At 31.5% G+C, this 18,804-nt stretch overlaps 1 protein-coding gene and 1 long non-coding RNA gene across 3 annotated transcripts in view; one reads left to right on the top strand and one right to left on the bottom strand.

The window, feature by feature from the left end:
* Positions 1–18,804, bottom strand: part of LOC143080576 (plexin-B1-like) — a 92,956-nt gene that overhangs the window by 12,594 nt on the left and 61,558 nt on the right. For both annotated transcript variants that reach the window (XM_076256482.1, XM_076256489.1), the window contains exons 8-13: positions 14,492–14,556; positions 12,521–12,663; positions 9,208–9,313; positions 8,486–8,631; positions 7,693–7,881; positions 6,899–6,968 (exon numbers count right to left, since the gene is read on the bottom strand). In XM_076256482.1, the coding sequence (XP_076112597.1) occupies positions 6,899–6,968; positions 7,693–7,881; positions 8,486–8,631; positions 9,208–9,313; positions 12,521–12,663; positions 14,492–14,556 (719 nt within the window). The remainder of the gene's footprint in view (positions 1–6,898; positions 6,969–7,692; positions 7,882–8,485; positions 8,632–9,207; positions 9,314–12,520; positions 12,664–14,491; positions 14,557–18,804) is intronic.
* The window catches only part of LOC143080610 (uncharacterized), a 191,882-nt gene that overhangs the window by 161,974 nt on the left and 11,104 nt on the right, over positions 1–18,804 (top strand). The window lies entirely within an intron of this gene.

The following is an 18,804-nucleotide window of genomic DNA, read 5'->3' as shown; positions in this document are numbered from 1 at the left end:
GTTTTAATTTTTGTATAGTGAGTTAGCTGCATGCACATACAGTGGAGATCAGTTCTAACCTCTCATAAATTCTGTCAGAATCTGTCAGGAGAACTGTTCTAGAACAGTATGTAGAACTGTCAGCCTGACACCTTTTAGTCAGTTCTAGGTTAGAACTGTTCTAGCTAGAACTGATTTGGTCAGTTCTACCTAGAACTGATCCTGACAGTTCTACCTCAGAACAGTTTTAGACAGTTCTAGCTAGAACTGACCAAATTTTTGGTCAGTTCTACTTCTAGAACAGTTCTACGGTTAGAATTGATTTCGAATTCTACGGCTAGAATTGATTTATAAATTCTACAGCTAGAATTGATTTATAAATTAAACGGCTAAAATTGATTTATAAATTCTACGCTAGAATTGATTTATAAGTTTTAAGAAATCTTTGTCTAAATATAAAGGCTTCGGTAAATAGCGATTAATATTATATAGAGTTTTTCTATTTATGAATTGTTGCCGGTTTTATTTCAGATTTATAATCGGCAAGAGAACATGTTTAACCCCGCCATATTCTGCATGTATGTGCCTGTTCCAAGTCAGGAGCCTGTAATTCAGTAATTTTCTTTTGTTGATGTGTTACATAAATTATTTGTTTTATTTTCATTTTTTGTACATAAATTAGGCCGTTAGTATTATGGGGGGGGGGGGGCATTAATATTTGACTTGTTTTACATTTGTCATTCCGGGAGTCAGGATGGCTCGTTATCACATAACAAAATTATCTGACCTCATTAACCAAATGTAATAATTTTTTTCCCAATCCACAAATGCGATATCTGTTTACGAATAGTTTTCATACCTCGGATGGACCTGTTTAACAAAAATCTTTTGACCGCGTCAATCTAAACTGACATTATAGGCTTTTTCTTTCTGTAAATCTATTTAGCTGCACAGTACTTCAGTTATAATTTTAGGTCAAGAGGGACTGTAATATATACAAGTCACAGCAATATTGGAAAACAGTTTTGTCCGCATCAATTTATAGTGCCAGCATGCAGAGGCGAATCCAGCCATTTAAAAAAAAAAGGGGGGGGGGGGGTTCCAACTATATGCTCCCATTCAAATGCATTGATGGTTCAAAAAAAGGGGACACCCCCTCTGGATCCGCCAATGAGCATATCCTCCATGTCCTCTTTTTATTCAAAATATTGAATCATAAACATATCAGTACTTTTCATACTTCAGACTGAGTCATGTAATAAAATCTTTTGACCGCATCAACAATAACTTACTATGTTTGCTTTTTTTTTAAATGTAAATCTATATAGCTGCACAGTAATTCAGTTATAATTTTAGGTCAAGAGAGACTGTAGTATATAATTAACTGCAATATTGGAAATCAATGACCAAATTTTTTTCTCGCATCAATTATATATATATATATATATATATACATACATGTAGCCGCATAGTAAATCACTTATAGTTACATATACATCACGATGGAATCAAGGTTGGGCGGTAAATACCACCCCCGGTATTTACCAGTGGTATTTACCGGTATTTACCGCCCTGGACAATACTCCCCAAGTGGTCAATACTGGCAAATACTGGTCGATTGAAATTTTCATGGTTGTTTTTACTATTAATTGAAGTAAAAACTTGATAAAAAGTCAAATATACTTAAACTTTAATCTTTATGCATGTGTCAGCTTATGAAATTAATGAATTTGATATGTTTTATTCATTTATAACACTTATTCCTACTGATTTATAATTTAGTTATTATGAATTATGATATTGTATACTTATATATAAAAATTTACATACATTATTTCAACATTTATAAATCAATACATTTTTAATTCAAAATGTAGGATTTAACAGTAATTAAAATTTAAGGTAAAAAAAAAAAAACTACAGGCAAATGAAGTTACATGTGTCTTTTTACCTATCACCTGACATTGGTAGGTGTGAAAATTTAATGACTAAAACAACAGCCCCCAATAAAAGTTGACAGTACATGGGTTGACAGTAATAAAAGTGATATATGAAGACTCCCTTAAACAATAAATTGTTTCCTGTCTATTTAACTGTGTGACAAAACCTTCTTCATGCTGGAAATAGAACATTTGAAGCAGGGACAAAAAGTTTTTATCTTTTACTATAGTATTATGTACACATTTATAAATCAATAAAGATCCCTGTTTGAATTTGCAAAAGAAATATAGAATTGAAAGCATTAAAAATGATTTGAACACTTTCTATATTTAATTTCTATATTTAATTATTAAATAGTAATTATAATTGACCAGGTAAAGTGTCGTTTTTATAGTAATGACCACTCAAAATTTCAATTGACCAGTATTTGCCGGTATTTCCCAGTATTTCCCGGTAATTACCGGTATTTACCACTGGCATGGTCAATACTAGTATTGACCGTTTTTTTGCCAACCTTGGATGGAATGTATAATTCAAATGACAGCAACATGAGCATGATCAGCAATATTGGAACACATTGGCTACAAAAAAATTTCCACATCAATTTAGAGTACCAGCAATTCCTCTTTTTATTCAAAATATTGAATTGTAAACAAATTTCTCATTCTGTAGTTTCGATATATCAGACTGAGTCGTTTTAACAAAATTATTTGACCGCATCAACCAAAACTGAACATATTTACACTTTATCATGTAAATATATATGGCCTCATTGTAAACCAATAATATTTCTATTTCAGGACGGATCGTATGATAAAAATGACACCCACTTTGGAACACAATACACCTTATCACTAATCCTGGTTGACCCGGCCGCTTGAACTTTTGAAGCATACAACAATCACTTTTCCATTGTGGCGTCAGATATTTTGTTTCATGATGTCAAAATTTTACGGGAACCTGTATGATATCCAGTAATGGTGGACAAATAGCGATAAAGTGTATTTATACCATATCTAAAAATTTAGCGTGCCGTTATTTCCTCTCTGTATCCATATTTAAATAATGAGCCGTCACTAAAGTGACTTTTTAAGTCTGTAGTTTGTGATGTTTTTTTTTTAAACAAAACTATTTAACGGCATTATCCAACACTCACATGCCTGATTCATATACTTTATTTTAAGATAAAAAGTACATGTATGGGAAGTTCTCTTCTTGGAATAGTATACTGCTAATATAATTTGAAGAAGACAAAGAACAAGAGGCTCTCAAGAGCCTGAATCGCTCACCTGAATTTTTTTGGTTTAATCTCTCATCAATGATTATTTGAGCTTTTCAATTTATTTAAATGTTCTTTGAATCGTCCTATTTTCTTCAAAAGCAAAAAAAATCATTTTCTCCTATGTTCTATTTTAGCCATAGGAGCTATGTTTCTTGACATACAAGGAAATGAAATATAAAATTTATACTAGATACTCTGAAACTCTGAAACTCATTTAGCCTAAGTTTGGCTGAAATTGACACAGCAGTTTCATAAGAGAAGATTTTTTAAAGTAAGTCAACATGATGAACAAATTGTGAAAAAAGTCTTTAAAGGGCAATAACTCCTAAAGAGGTCAATTGACAATTTTGGTCAAATTGACTTATTTGTAGATCTTACTTTGCTGATCATATTTGCTGTTTACAGTTTATCTTTATCTATAATAATATTCAAGATAATGACCAAAAACTGCAAAATTTCCTTAAAATTACCAATTAAGTGGCAGCAACCCAACAATTGGATGTTTGATTCATCTGAAAATTTCAGGGCTGATAGATATTGACCTAATGAACATTTTTACTCTGTCAGATTTGCTCTTAATGCTTTCGTTTTTGAGATATAAGCCAAAAACTGCATTTGACCCCTATGTTCTATTTTAAGTAACGGCGGCCATGTTTTTTGACGGATCAAAAATCAAAGCACACACTTTGTGCAGGATAATCTAAGGAACAACCATGCTAAGTTTTAACCAAATCCATTCAGTAGTTTCAGAGGAGAAGATTTTTTAAAGTTAGCAAATATGATGAACAAATTGTGAAAAATTGTCATTAAAGGACAATAACCCCTTAAGGGGTCAATTGACAATTTTGGTCATATTAACTTATTTGTAGATCTTACTTTGCTGATCTTTTTTGCTGTTTACAGTTTATCTTTATCTATAATAATATTCAAGATAATGACCAAAAACTGCAAAATTTCCTTAAAATTACCAATTAAGTGGCAGCAACCCAACAATTGGATGTTTGATTCATCTGAAATTTTTAGGGCTGATAGATATTGACCTAATGAACATTTTTACTCCATGTCAGATTTGCTCTTAATGCTTTCGTTTTTGAGATATAAGCCAAAAACTGCATTTGACCCCTATGTTCTATTTTAAGTAACGGCGGCCATGTTTTTTGACGGATCAAAAATCAAAGCACACACTTTGTGCAGGATAATCTAAGGAACAACCATGCTAAGTTTTAACCAAATCCATTCAGTAGTTTCAGAGGAGAAGATTTTTTAAAGTTAGCAAATATGATGAACAAATTGTGAAAAATTGTCATTAAAGGACAATAACCCCTTAAGGGGTCAATTGACAATTTTGGTCATATTAACTTATTTGTAGATCTTACTTTGCTGATCTTTTTTGCTGTTTACAGTTTATCTTTATCTATAATAATATTCAAGATAATGACCAAAAACTGCAAAATTTCCTTAAAATTACCAATTAAGTGGCAGCAACCCAACAATTGGATGTTTGATTCATCTGAAATTTTTAGGGCTGATAGATATTGACCTAATGAACATTTTTACTCCATGTCAGATTTGCTCTTAATGCTTTCGTTTTTGAGATATAAGCCAAAAACTGCATTTGACCCCTATGTTCTATTTTAAGTAACGGCGGCCATGTTTTTTGACGGATCAAAAATCAAAGCACACACTTTGTGCAGGATAATCTAAGGAACAACCATGCTAAGTTTTAACCAAATCCATTCAGTAGTTTCAGAGGAGAAGATTTTTTAAAGTTAGCAAATATGATGAACAAATTGTGAAAAATTGTCATTAAAGGACAATAACCCCTTAAGGGGTCAATTGACAATTTTGGTCATATTAACTTATTTGTAGATCTTACTTTGCTGATCTTTTTTGCTGTTTACAGTTTATCTTTATCTATAATAATATTCAAGATAATGACCAAAAACTGCAAAATTTCCTTAAAATTACCAATTAAGTGGCAGCAACCCAACAATGGTTTGTTTGATTCATCTGAAAATTTCAGGGCTGATAGATCTTGACCTAATGAACATTTTTACTTCGGTCAGATTTGCTCCAAATGCTTTCGTTTTTGAGATTTAAGCCAAAAACTGCATTTGACCCCTATGTTCTATTTTAAGTAACGGCGGCCATGTTTTTTGACGGATCAAAAATCGAAGCGCACATTTTGTGCAGGATATACTAAGGAACAATCATGTTAAGTTTCATTCAAATCCATTCAGTAGTTTCAGAGGAGAAGATGTTTGAAAAATTGTTAACGACGACGACGACGACGTCGACGACGACGACGGACGCCAAGTGATGAGAAAAGCTCACATGGCCTTTTAGGCCAGGTGAGCTAAAATTGCATGATTGTGTTTGTAGCCGAACGTCCAGTGGAAAATGTTTCATTCATGTTCAGATCGAGTATATATTTCTGACGTTCCAGACTCCCAGATATCCTTTATAATCGTTATGGATAAGTTTGGCTAAATTGACGAGATGGTGAAAATGTATATATAGTTTTTACGTTATACAACACTTTTTTCATTAATAATAATGTATTCCCACAATTCATCCACTGTACAATTTTCGTTTTTAACAATGTTTAACATATGTCAAAACAGAATCTTAAATCACGAATGTAAATCCAAGGCAAACAAGGTAAATTACGATTAAAATTCCATGAATTAAATGCAGAGTTATATTTAGGAAGAGACTGTTAAAAGCTGGGAACGAAGAAACGTAAACAACTATGTTTCATATGCAATCTTATAAAAATATTTCTCCGATGAGTTGGATAACCTCTCTATCCACTTCGATATTCGTACATGTATAAACGTTTGATCAGTAAAAAATAAAGAAAATCTGCTATTATATAGCAAAGTAATTGGAAGTAATTTTTTTATTCTAAATTCTAAAGTGCCTTTACTGCAGTGACGTCATTTAGAACTGTTCTACAGTCCTGACTGATTAAGTCAGTTCTGCTGACAGTTCTACGGTTAGAACTTATTTGGACAGTTCTACCTAGAACAGTTTTAGACAGTTATACGTATACCCTAGAACTGATCCTGACAGTTCTACCTAGAACTGATTTAGTCAGTTTTACCTAGAACTGATTCTGACAGTTCTACTTAGAACAGTTCTAGGGTAGAACTGTTCTAGATAGAACTGTTCTAGGACAGGTTAGAACAGTTCTATGACAGATTATTCTGACAGTTCTAATGCGAGGTTAGAAGTGATCTCCACTGTATATGACGGTTACTTATTTAAGAACACATTTGTCGGTTTGGTTTATTGGATTGACATTCATTTTTGAGAATGAAGAAGTTTATAGATATCAAATAAGAAATCATGTAAGCCTCAAACCACATAGAAGCCTCTTAATATATCTGAAAATCAGAACAGTCAACTTACGTGGAGAAATGAATTAAATTGACAGTGAAATATACCAGTGTAAATGAATCTGAGATAAACTCTAGTACAAACTGTCAAAAATGGGAAAAGAAAGTTCATTAATAACTTTGAGATATAAAAAGATAATTTAGATACATAATCAATTAAACTAAATATTTATTTCTTCAATACTGTTTTGTTTCTCTCTATTAAATCCTTAATGATGCGTATAAAGATTCGTTATTTTACATTCAGAACAGACTCTATGTTATTTTGATGATTAAGGTGTATATATGTACATACCACTCTGTCGACAGTAATTTTGTCTACATTATTAAACCCTTCACCACGAATTGTAAATGTTGCACCTCCACTATGGAATAAGATTAAAAAAAAACAATAAAACAAAAGAAAACGTATGCTCTGCTTCATGCTTCCCTCCCATTATAAAAAGGATTGCATACCCAGGTTATTCACCAATAAATCTACATTATTAAAGAAAAACAATATGTCACCAATTAAATATAAATGGAAATTAATGTATATTTGATTTAAGGGTTGAATTCCTATGAAATGTCTTTTGGTACTGTTACCTCAAATCTTCCAATTTATTGTAACTTTACATGTTTGATCTACTGTGTCGATAGTCTTATTTTTATTGATACTACAGGCGTTCTTTGAAATATGCGTCGAGCTCTTGTCCATGCGTTCCTTCGAAAAACTCATTAAAATAGATTGGTTGAGGTTCATGTTATACACAAAAGAAGTTCTGTTTCAGTTTGGTGTTTACGAAAGTGGCTCGTAAATTTCTCCTAAACTCGTATTCGCATATCATGGTGAACGTTATTTGAAGTCATAATACTACAAGACTATTGTAGCTGTTCTTATAATCACTGACAAGCCTAATCGGTCATTATGTAGGTACTACACCTGTTTTATCCTGTACCATGAAAACTTATTATTTCCAATTAGAGTTATAATATATTAGGTCAGTGTTCTTTCAGTACGATGCATAATATAAACAAGCTTATATCATTTACTAATTGTTCTATTTTTTTAATTATGTTTACTTTTCAAACATTTAAACTAACGCTTACCTCTGTTGTGCTTGCACTGATTCATTTGAAACAGTAAATGTTGGATCTGGTAAATATCGAAAAGTGTCGTTAACCATTAACATTGTCAAGTCATCAATTACAACCTGCAGTTGACTCATATTTCGAGCGACAGATGATATTCCAGTTTTGCACTTGATGTTCTCTGAACTGACTTTACTTTGAAATACACTATAATTTATTAAAAAAAACTTTTTGAATAAGAGTTTGGAATGCTTGGGAAAAAGTCTAGTAAACGCATTTGTAATGCAAATGATAGAAAGAAAACGTCGACAGAGAAAATTATAGTCATCTAAACGAACCTGTCGTTTTTTCCACATGACTACTATGTATTCCGATTAAAAGAGTTACAGGTGTTGTAATAAATAAATAAGTTATAAAAATACCATGCACGTAATATATAATGAATTAAGAATGAAACGGCAACTCAATACAGTAATGTTGTAGATACGATTTTAAAATTTCAATACAATACTACACTTATAATAGAAGTCTTTTAAAAATGGCAAAATGTGACTAAATCGAAATGAGTTAACAAACAGTCAATCGATGTAGGCAATGTTTCTATATTCTGGTATAAAAGTCAAGATTGGTTTTCGTTAATCAATAGCATTTGTTAAATGTGAGAAATTAAAGTAAAACTGTTTATTTGATTATAATTCCTTTAGGTTAACTTAAGTTTTGTATCAAATATGTATAGATAATCAAACTTATAATACGCATACGTTTTTATACAAATTATATACAAGAATAAAGGTCGCAAATGTTACTATACCTGCATTCTATACGAGTCGTATTATCATGAAACGAGATGTTGTATCTTTTGTTTCCTTCAAAACGTATATTGTGACCTGTTATTGTAACAATTGTGCCTCCAGATAGGATACCTTTTTTTGGAGAGAATTTAGAAATATCAGGATCCTGAAATAAAAGAGGGACGAAAGATACCAGAGGGACAGTCAAACTCAGAGATTGAAAATAAACTGACAACGCCATGGCTCAAATAAAAAGACAAACAGACAAATAATAGTACAGAAGACACAACATAGAAAATTCAAGACTAAGCAACACGAACCCCACCAAAATGGGGGTGATCTCAGGTACTCCGGAAGGGCATTCAATTTATGAATTTATGAAATAAATTGTATAGAGCTATTATCTTAAGGATTACACATAAAATAAAGTCAGTGATGATATTTAATTAATCAGGATATCACATTCTTATACATCTGATTGATATAAATACATCAAATTAATTTTAATTATATTAAACTATTTCATGTGTTTGCTGTTATGTGTTTATGTTTTATTGATCATTATATAAGAAAACGTGCAGATGTTAATAAAGTTCCTCATCTTGCATATCAAATTAAATTTAGAAAGTTAGACGCTATTTTATGAATTATGGTATTACTTATTGGTCGATATTCAAGCAGCTTTCATGCTTCTTAAACGCGTTTATAAAAAAAAAACCAAGAATACTTTAGTTTAAAATACCTTAAATGTGAAGGAAAAGCTACTGGAATTGCTTTTATTATCATTTACTGAAACATAAATGATATTCGTCATGGATTCGTTGTTTTTTTCAGTAATACAAGTCAAACTGTAAAAAAAAAGCAAAGTGAACACTATAAAGATGCACAGAATCAACGCTTTTGTTAAGACTATCGTTTATAAATAAATTTCGCATTACTAAAGTGAATGACAAAACCGTGCCGGTATGATTAATACACTTGTTTCCGTTGATTGCATCTCTGACTTTCAAAACTCAGTAGATATTTTACGATTGTTTATTTTTCAAAAGTTGTTGTCGTGTTGTTTTATCTTAATATTCTCTCAATATGTAGTAATGAATCATGATAGCGTATGATGACATTGGATATTAACATTTATATTTTTAAGTGTTTTTATCAGTTACATCTTTGGATTGATGCAATGCAAAAGTGGTATAGGAAAACAAGTACACATGAGGTTCAACTAATTAGCTCTCATATATTTTGTTTCATGTTGATCAATGCATGGTGTTTTATGAAGTGCTTTGTTGATTGTTGTGTATACTTTATATTTTCGTTTGAACATTTTGTATTCTCTTTTCTTAAACTATTATTTTTATTGCCTCTAAATATCGTCTTCATTTTTGTATCCTTGCACTTGATATATTAGGCAATTTGATACATATCGCGGGATATTTCAATATTAATGAATCACCTACTTCATTCGTCGGTTGTGAGGTATATGTGAGTATAGTAAATTTAACTTTGAACAGAATAAGTTAAAAAATGTCAGTTATTTTTTTCTTAATGTAGAAATAATAAATATGCTAGAAAAAAGATTTCGTAAACGCAATTACGAAAATCAAAAGATTATCTTCAACAGCACAAACATGCATATTTATGTATGAAATGCAACATAAGTTAAAAAGACTCCAAAATAATATATGACATTTAGGATTATTCTTATAATAAATAGTTGGCTGCTTTTTACACTTTCAGATTTGACAATATATGTACGCATTTCCTAAAACATGTCATAATTTGATTTGAGTTTTCAATTTTAACTCCCATTAAATTTGATAGATAAATAATAAGAGGAGTCTGGTTGCACATTGATCAAATAAAGGACAAAGAACTGAACAACAGTTTTTATCGTATATTGGGTCGTTTAAAATTGATACTATAAGTCCGATAAGTCGGAAAATCATAATTCAAAAAAGAAAAAATCAGTTAAAAAAATTGGAGCTCCTTTTCGAGATATTTAATATCTTTTAAATGGAAGGAAAAGACTGACTCTGTCTTTAACCTTATATTTGCAATAGTACTATTTTGGTCTCAAATGGAAATAAAAGAATTCAAGAATCTGCGTAAATTCTGTTAAATGAGCTTTTATGAGCTATTGAAGTCTTATAAGAAAAGACACAAAAGGCACAATATTTTTCCCTGTATTGTTGGGGGAAAAACAAGGAGCCCGAATATCTGACACAAAACCCTTAATCTCAACTCAGTACATCCATTACACCGAGTAATAAGATGATTTATTTGTGGTTTTGTTTGACGAACGGTCTCGACAAAATAACCCAATTTACGATAAAACCTTATACATGGATACGTTTGTAAATAAAAAGTTAATACTGTTCTTTCAATTAATTTCAATTTGTCATACTTGTATATAAGTTTCCAAATTATTAATTATACAGAATTATTTTACAATATGTCATTGTGTAGCCAATATCTGAAGAGACGACATCAAAAGTTTAATTTGGATAAAAAACTTAATTCATATGGTTTTTTCACTGACCTCCCTACCCCCCCCCCCCCCTTAACCCCTTCTCTCTTAACTTAATTTGGGAAAAATTTGATTGACCAATAAGGATATATATATAATCGATGTCAATTAAACAAAACTTGCAGCAATGTTGACCCCCTCCCCACATCCCCAAACTATTTGAATTAAGTTTTTTATCCTTCAATGATTTTTTGATTTCGTCCCTAACATAATTAAACACCTAAAAAAAGTCCCTGATTGAGCATTGTATGGCTAGTTATGTCAGACTAAAGCATATCAAATATGCTAAGTGATATTTAGAATATAGCATAGTGCTCTCGACTAATGAAATTGTAGGATTTGATGTATATTAATTGCAAAGAATGAATGTAAACCATGTTTGTAGTAAGGGATTACCCTATTATGTTGGTCTATTAACAGTTCAAAACAAATAGTTTCTATAGATAAGTTACAACTGCCCCGAAGCACATTTATCAGATTAAAAGGATTTATCACAGTGATATAAACTGACTAAAAGTTGAATTGTGAAACAAACCAAAAGATCTGATATGTTGAAGTTTACTTGTGCATTAAAATGTGTTCATTTAATGTTATCATGAAGATATTATTAACTTCAAATTACTAAAAAATTAAAAACAAAACCAACATTGACCAAAGCAGCGCTAAAATAAAAAAAAAAGTTTTAAACCTTCAGCTTTCCCACACTCTGATTACTGAACCGGCGGTTGGGAAGAATAGTTATTTCTAATATTCCGATCAAGTAATAAAAAAAATGATTTCAGATTTGAATATTAAGGCATTTTATTAGAACATTTCCCTGACATAACGAAATACTTATTGATTTAAAAAAACAGAAACAAAATATTTGCTTTGAAATAAAATAAGTTGTAACTCAAATGTATTTGTTGATTTAAACTGTAAATAAATAAAAAAGGATAATTCCACGCTAAAATATTACATGATTTTACCTCTAGTCAATGTAGTAAAAACAAACGCAACAATACGCATAGTAAAACTCAGTTTAAGAGACGCCCGAGTCCGATGTCCGAATAGGTAACAAACGAAACTAAACAAAATGACAGTAATCCATAAATTCACAAAGGACTACTAGCAGTTACTGACATGCCAGCTCCTGACCTCTATTAAACTGATTGAAAGATGATGTCTTCATCATATGAATATCAAGCACAATCCCTCCCGTTTGGGATTTAGTATTATACCATCATAAAATATATGAGAACATATGAGTTTTGCTCATTGTTCACGGCCGTACAGTGGCCTATAGTTGTTAATTTCTGTGTCATTTTGGTCTCTTGTGGAGAGTTGTCTCATTGGCAATCATACCACATCCTCTTTTTTATAACCCGTGTCATGCCATCAACTGCTCGTACTTAATCATGAAAAAAGGGATAATCATTCTCTTAAATATACTAAGAGCAATGAATTGGAAAATTAAATCACTCAAATTATGTACATAGAAGACATGAATCAATATTAAGTTGGAGTAAATAGATAAATTGATCTTTACTTATTATACAGTGTTTGGAATGTTACGTTGTGACATCGTACTCCATCAAAGTCAACAGTAACAGTATCATTGACATTTCTAATAAACTGTCCAGTTATTGTTACTAATGTACCACCATTCACTGGTCCACTTGTTGGATTAACCTGCATGAAAAAAACATATAAATTTAGGAAACAGAAAAACGTTCATTTATTAAATATTTTAAATCATACTCTAAATTATAATAATTTGTTTTAATTAAAGCTGTATCATTCCAAAGTCAATGCCCGTAATTGAACCGTTTTACTTAGTTGTTATGTATCATATTTGTTTTTCGTTTATCATTTTGTACATTATCAGGCCGTATAATTGGTTTACGCTTATCCTATTAGGAGGGTATCATTAGCTTAGTAGTCAGAACTTCAGTACCGGCTTGATTTATAACAAACACTTCTTCAATATGTTTATATGTGAGAGCCTTGGTAACTATAACGTTTCTTATATAAATAAGTGTGAATAACATTCATCGTTTACTTTTAAAATGGTCGAAACCTCTAGTAGACATGTGTTACTTGGTGTTTTCCAACATTAATGGTTAAATATTACTGATACTTTCAAAGATTCAAGCACGATCAAGTCATTAACTTAATACAAAAAAAATCAGTTATATTCCGAAAGGGACAATTACCCTGGAGGAAATGACAAACCGACACTAAAATACACAAGACTAGTTTCCGTACCCAAGATAACAAGCTAGTACCACTGACATAAATTTCAAAAACTCGCCAAACACAATGTATTCTACAATTAAACAGACAACCTGTCACTATATAAGAACTAAATGTGTACTTGTGTAGAACAACTGTTTACATAATTAGCTATATTTAAGATGTTCGTCCAGATTTTATCTTCGTGAATATAGTCGTTTGTATTTAAAAACCAGATATAGATTTAATAACACATTGCTTAGCACTGAATCGTTTTATAACTTTATGATTCAATGTACTTCTTTCCGTTCAGTTTTCCCCAAATTTGAAAAAAGTGTTCTAAATGATTCCAAGAATGATTCTTTAAAACATAGTACATGTATGAATAATATTTTTCTAAAGTTTCATCTTTAGAATTTTTTTTTATCTTTTATCAAAGTGTCATTCTTAATTCAATGCTCGTTTGGGTCAAAGTTGTCTAATGTTCTTGATGCTGCTGCATTATTCTCATATTCCAATGCAAACGACATGAACAATTGGTCATTCTTTCAATACTACTAGGTTAAATCGCCTAGAAATCTTGTATACTAGTATACGTCAAATATTAATCTGTATTCTATGGGGTCTATATGGTTGCCATTACTTAAATCACTCATAATGCACAAATGTCTTAGAAGTTCAGTAAATCACAATTATTAGATATACTGTCTCATCTCAGTTTCAAATGTTGAAGTTGAAATAACCCCTTCGTAAATTTTATGGACGCCATCATCAGTTGGCTGACCGTTATAAAATACCCGTTTCACAGATAATATCGGATATGTTCCTTATGTCGTAAATACAATCCCGTTCCCTTTTCGACCTAACAAATTAGACTATTTCCCGGGTGTATAATAACATGAGCAACAGGACGGCTGCTACTTGTGTCACAGGATCTGCTTATCCTTCCGTAGCACCTGAGATCACCTCCAGTTTGTGGTTAGGTTTGTGTTGCTTAGTATTTAGTTTTCTATGTTGTGTCTTGTGTACTTTTATTTGTCTGTTTGTCTCTTTTCTTTTTTTCAGACTAGGCGTTGTTAGTTTTTTTTTCGATTTATGAGTTTGAATGTCCCTCTGGTATCTGTCGCTCCTCTTTCAGTAATGATTCCTTTTGAAAAATTCGAAAATAAAACTTCTAGAAAAACCGCTTTCGGGAGAAGATATTTTCATTTATATAAACATACACCTTATAATATCTATACACGTTTATCATTTTTTTCTAATTCTTAAAAAAAAAAACTTGCACCTGATAAATTTCTGGTGAACACTTCACGACATAATTGTTATTAACAAGTTGGAAACATTCAGGATCTGAAACAAAAAATACGATGACTTTAGAAACTGAAATCAGAGATGTCTGCAAAAATAAAGTGGTGCAGCATAGCTCCTCTTGTGACAATGTCCGTTTCAAAAACCTTTCTAAAAGGAAACAAAGTTTCTTGACGAAAATATGATTTTTAGACAGATATTATCATATTTATTAAGCATTTAATAGAATACGGAAGCCTACTAGACAAATTTGTAATTTGTAAGATTTGAAATGCCAGAGGTATGCACATATTCATGGTTAATGTTTAAAGTCACATTTACCCTTACTAATATAACTATGATAACTAGCACTAGCTTTTATTTTCAACAATGAATGACAGGATTATGTTTTTATATTATTTTAATTTATGATGAAACATGGGAAATTACATATTATAGTATTAGAAACAAATTATATTAAATAAGTAACACTTGTAAGATCGATCAAGTCATAAAGATATAATAAGATAAAGATATTACAATTGATATTGTTCATTTAAAGTTGCTTCTAACAAATGCCACTTCTAATCCATTTTAACTTTTTGTGCCGGGATAAGATTAGTATGTTTCTATATAAATCCAATATTTTATATATTCTCCCATCATATTTTGTGGGCAATGTGTTCTTACAACTAAATTTATAAAAATAGTATCTAAATGAAATTTTAAATAATTCTTAAATGAATGACAGGATTAAGATATACTTTTGAGGTGTTTGTCTTTACATTCATGTTATTAACTTTTGCGACTAGCTTGATAAAGAATACCACAATAATCAGAGGATGGTTTTGATATTAAAATGCGAGGCTTTATTTTTAGTTCAGAGTTTTAGCAACCATTTTAGTAAACAATTTTTATAATTCTATAAAATGCTTTTAAATCAGTGCTAACACTATAATTTTGTAATGATTATTCAATTTTTTTTATTAAAATTATTTTTTTTATTAAAAATAATTTGTGATATAACTGCAAATGAGACAATAACATAAATGACACAAAAGGTAAAAGAGCAAAAATATCGAATCGAACATTAAAGCGGAAACTCCTTTATCGTGCTTATTAAATGGCAAAATAAAATGTTCAAACAAATAGAAAACAGCTGTCATATTTCTATGCTAGAACATCATGAACATGGTGGATTATTCATGGTTTTATAGCTAGCTTAATATATCACTTACACGGCAGTCGCATGCAATTCCTTCATTTTATATTAATAACAATGTGTAAACAAACAAACAGATGAAATAGTTAAAAATGTCAAAGGTAGGGGTACAGCAGTCAACATTGTGTTAAAATCTTAATCACTACAAAATCAAACAAATATGTCAAAAAAGAAACACCAAAAGGCATAAATTGTACACTTCAAGATACGTATTTTGACGACCAACGTCTCTACGTTGACACTAAAGACTGATATAGTTGACAATCCCAGATTTTATACAATGATAAAAGGGCTAACTAAACAAAAATTAAAAACTTAAGCATTTCAAATTCCAACCAAGGGATAAGAGTTTCTCATGAGGGAAGATATGTTTCCTTAGTTAAAATGATTTCGAAATCTCATTTTTATCCGAAAGGGTACAAAAATTTACCCGCGTTGCACTTAGTATTAAAACAAATTAAAGAAATCTTTTTTAAAAGTGTTCAGTTATCTGTGAATAATTTGATAAACTTTTGATTGCAATTACAATACAGATTACGTTCTAAATGTTATTAATTACATTTGGAAAAGAACTGCGCTCAAACCAGTGCTACATCTAGGAGCCATTTTAAACTTGAAGTTAGAAGAAAGTTTTTTTTTGCTTCGTGTTGAAGACCACATTGTGACTTTGTTATGAAGAACAGCAACAAAAGCGCATGTTTTTACCTATACTGAGTTTGTTTCATTGATGGATACTCCCTTCCCTTTGTTTTTTCTTCTATTATGCCTTGCCAGTCAAGATTCAAGTACTATTGAGATTATCGAGGAAACGTGACGTCCACACTATTGTACTTGTACATGGTCGACGTATTATTGTCAGTGACGTCGCCTTTAGCGGAAATACGTACTTGTATATTGAAAGTAATGGCTGAACAGTTGTTGTAATACACATATCATCTATATTTACGGTGCCTTGACCAACGGATCTCGAAAAATTAAAATCAGTCAGATCCAGGAACAGAAACGCTGTTACCAGATAATTCCGCAGAGAAGATGAAGCAAAGGAGAATACAAATTTCGATGAAGAAGAAGTATCGCAAAACTTGTTGAAAAACAAAAATTGCTTGAGGACTTGAATGAACAAATTTTAAAGTTAACATAACCGAAAGATGTGGAAAATGAGATTATTGATTCAGATGAATATTCGCTAAAAAGGGAAACGAAGATTCGACACGTACGTAAGTTCATACAAAATATCCCGCAGGCTGTCATACTGAATCACATACTGCAACTGACACATTAAATTCAAAAACTATATCGTTTGTTCCAACGCACAATATACATACAATTACTTGAAAGCACAGGTAGAACTTGAAGCACTAGGATCAAAAACAGATTTCGCACTCACAAATGTAAACTAAGTAGAAGCCGTAAAAAGAGAGGTTTGGTAAACAAGACAAAATCAAAAATGCATACATGCAGGCATTATTAGAAATCCCTTCGCCTAGAAATCCACTAACAAGCTTACAAAGTTTTTACGATAAAATGGAAGGTTATGGCATGGGATAAGAAGCTTTGGGTCAGACACAGGAAGCATACGACACGTTACTTGTTCTCATAATTATGAACAAATTACCCGGGGAAGTCAGAAGACATATCCCGCAAGAACACAGAAAAAAACTTGAATATTACGGGACCTCCGTCAAAGCATATTAGACGGAATAAATATAATGGACGCAGGACAAGAGATAGAGTCTACACATAACTTGTCCACAACATTATGTGTCTTTTCCGGAGCGAAATCGGCGAAGTCGAAGCAAAACGTGAACAAATCTTATAAGAATATTGAGACTAGACCTTGCGTTTTCTGTCACGAAATACACTCACCTACATATTGCAGTAATATAACCGACACGGAAATCTGCATGCACATTGGAAAACGAGAAAATTTATGCTTTTAGTGCCTTAGTAACCACAGACACTAAACGAATGTAAATCAGAGAATACATGTAAACATAAAACACCAAACAAGCTTATGTAATGCCCATTAAACTTACGATATAAACCAGGGAATGAAGTGAGAGATAGAAACGGGGGTTATAGCTCAACACATATGAATTTCCGCGCAAATGATAACCAGAGCAGCAACCCGCCAAACCCGCCATCCTCGAATTCGACAAACGTTAACATCGTAAAAAATTGCATACAACGGAACAAGACACTACAATTTTATATTCACAATCGACAAAATCGCGAACAAATGTACTTTTGAAAACCGCCGTAGCATAAGTAGGCTCGAATCAGCATTATATCGACACAACTATTCTTTTTGATGAAGGAGCACAAAGATCGTTTGTAACGCAGAACTTAACGAATCAACACCACTTACATATAGAGGGAACAGAGATAATACATTTACCGGCATTAGGAAGTGAAAAGAAAAAAGTGAGACATTTAGACAAGACAACATTCTACCTAAAAACCGAAACAGGACATATACTAAAGCAGTGCAAATCAAAGTACTGATAGTACTGTTGATTGCTCAATGTTTTTTTTTTATCTCACACGTTGCTGTAGAAAACAATCTAAGAGAGACTTTAGAATTTTGAGTCAATAGGAATCAATAGTAAGGAGATCGAAGAAGATGATACATATATTAAAACTTATCAGAACAGATCATTTGATTTCCTTGAAGAAACAAATTTCGCTATGTTACCATGGAAACAGGACCATGATGAATTACCAACAAATTTCACAGTTACGAAGAGAAGGATATAAAACGTCACTAAAAGAATCATTCAAAACCCTGTTATGTTGATGAAATAATGAAACATTATACAAGAACAGGAACAACGATTTTTCATAGAAAAAGGGGATGAAACAGCAGGAACTTCAAGAATACTACATGACATTCCTGATCATCCAGTACAGACGAAATCGAGCAGCACTCGTATCAGAATTGTTTACGACTGCAGAAAAAGGAAAAGATGGAAATTCGGATATCATATGGAGTATATATCTCCCAATTGATACGATATTCCCGGGCTTTTATTTCCTATCATGATTTCCTTAAAGAGGGTTCCTGCTCACAATGAAGCTATTAAACAAAG

Source organism: Mytilus galloprovincialis, chromosome 1, assembly GCF_965363235.1.
Source record: "Mytilus galloprovincialis chromosome 1, xbMytGall1.hap1.1, whole genome shotgun sequence".
Lineage (NCBI taxonomy): Eukaryota > Metazoa > Mollusca > Bivalvia > Mytilida > Mytilidae > Mytilus > Mytilus galloprovincialis.
Note: the sequence above shows the minus strand (reverse complement) of the source record. Positions and strands in the feature narration are given on the sequence as shown.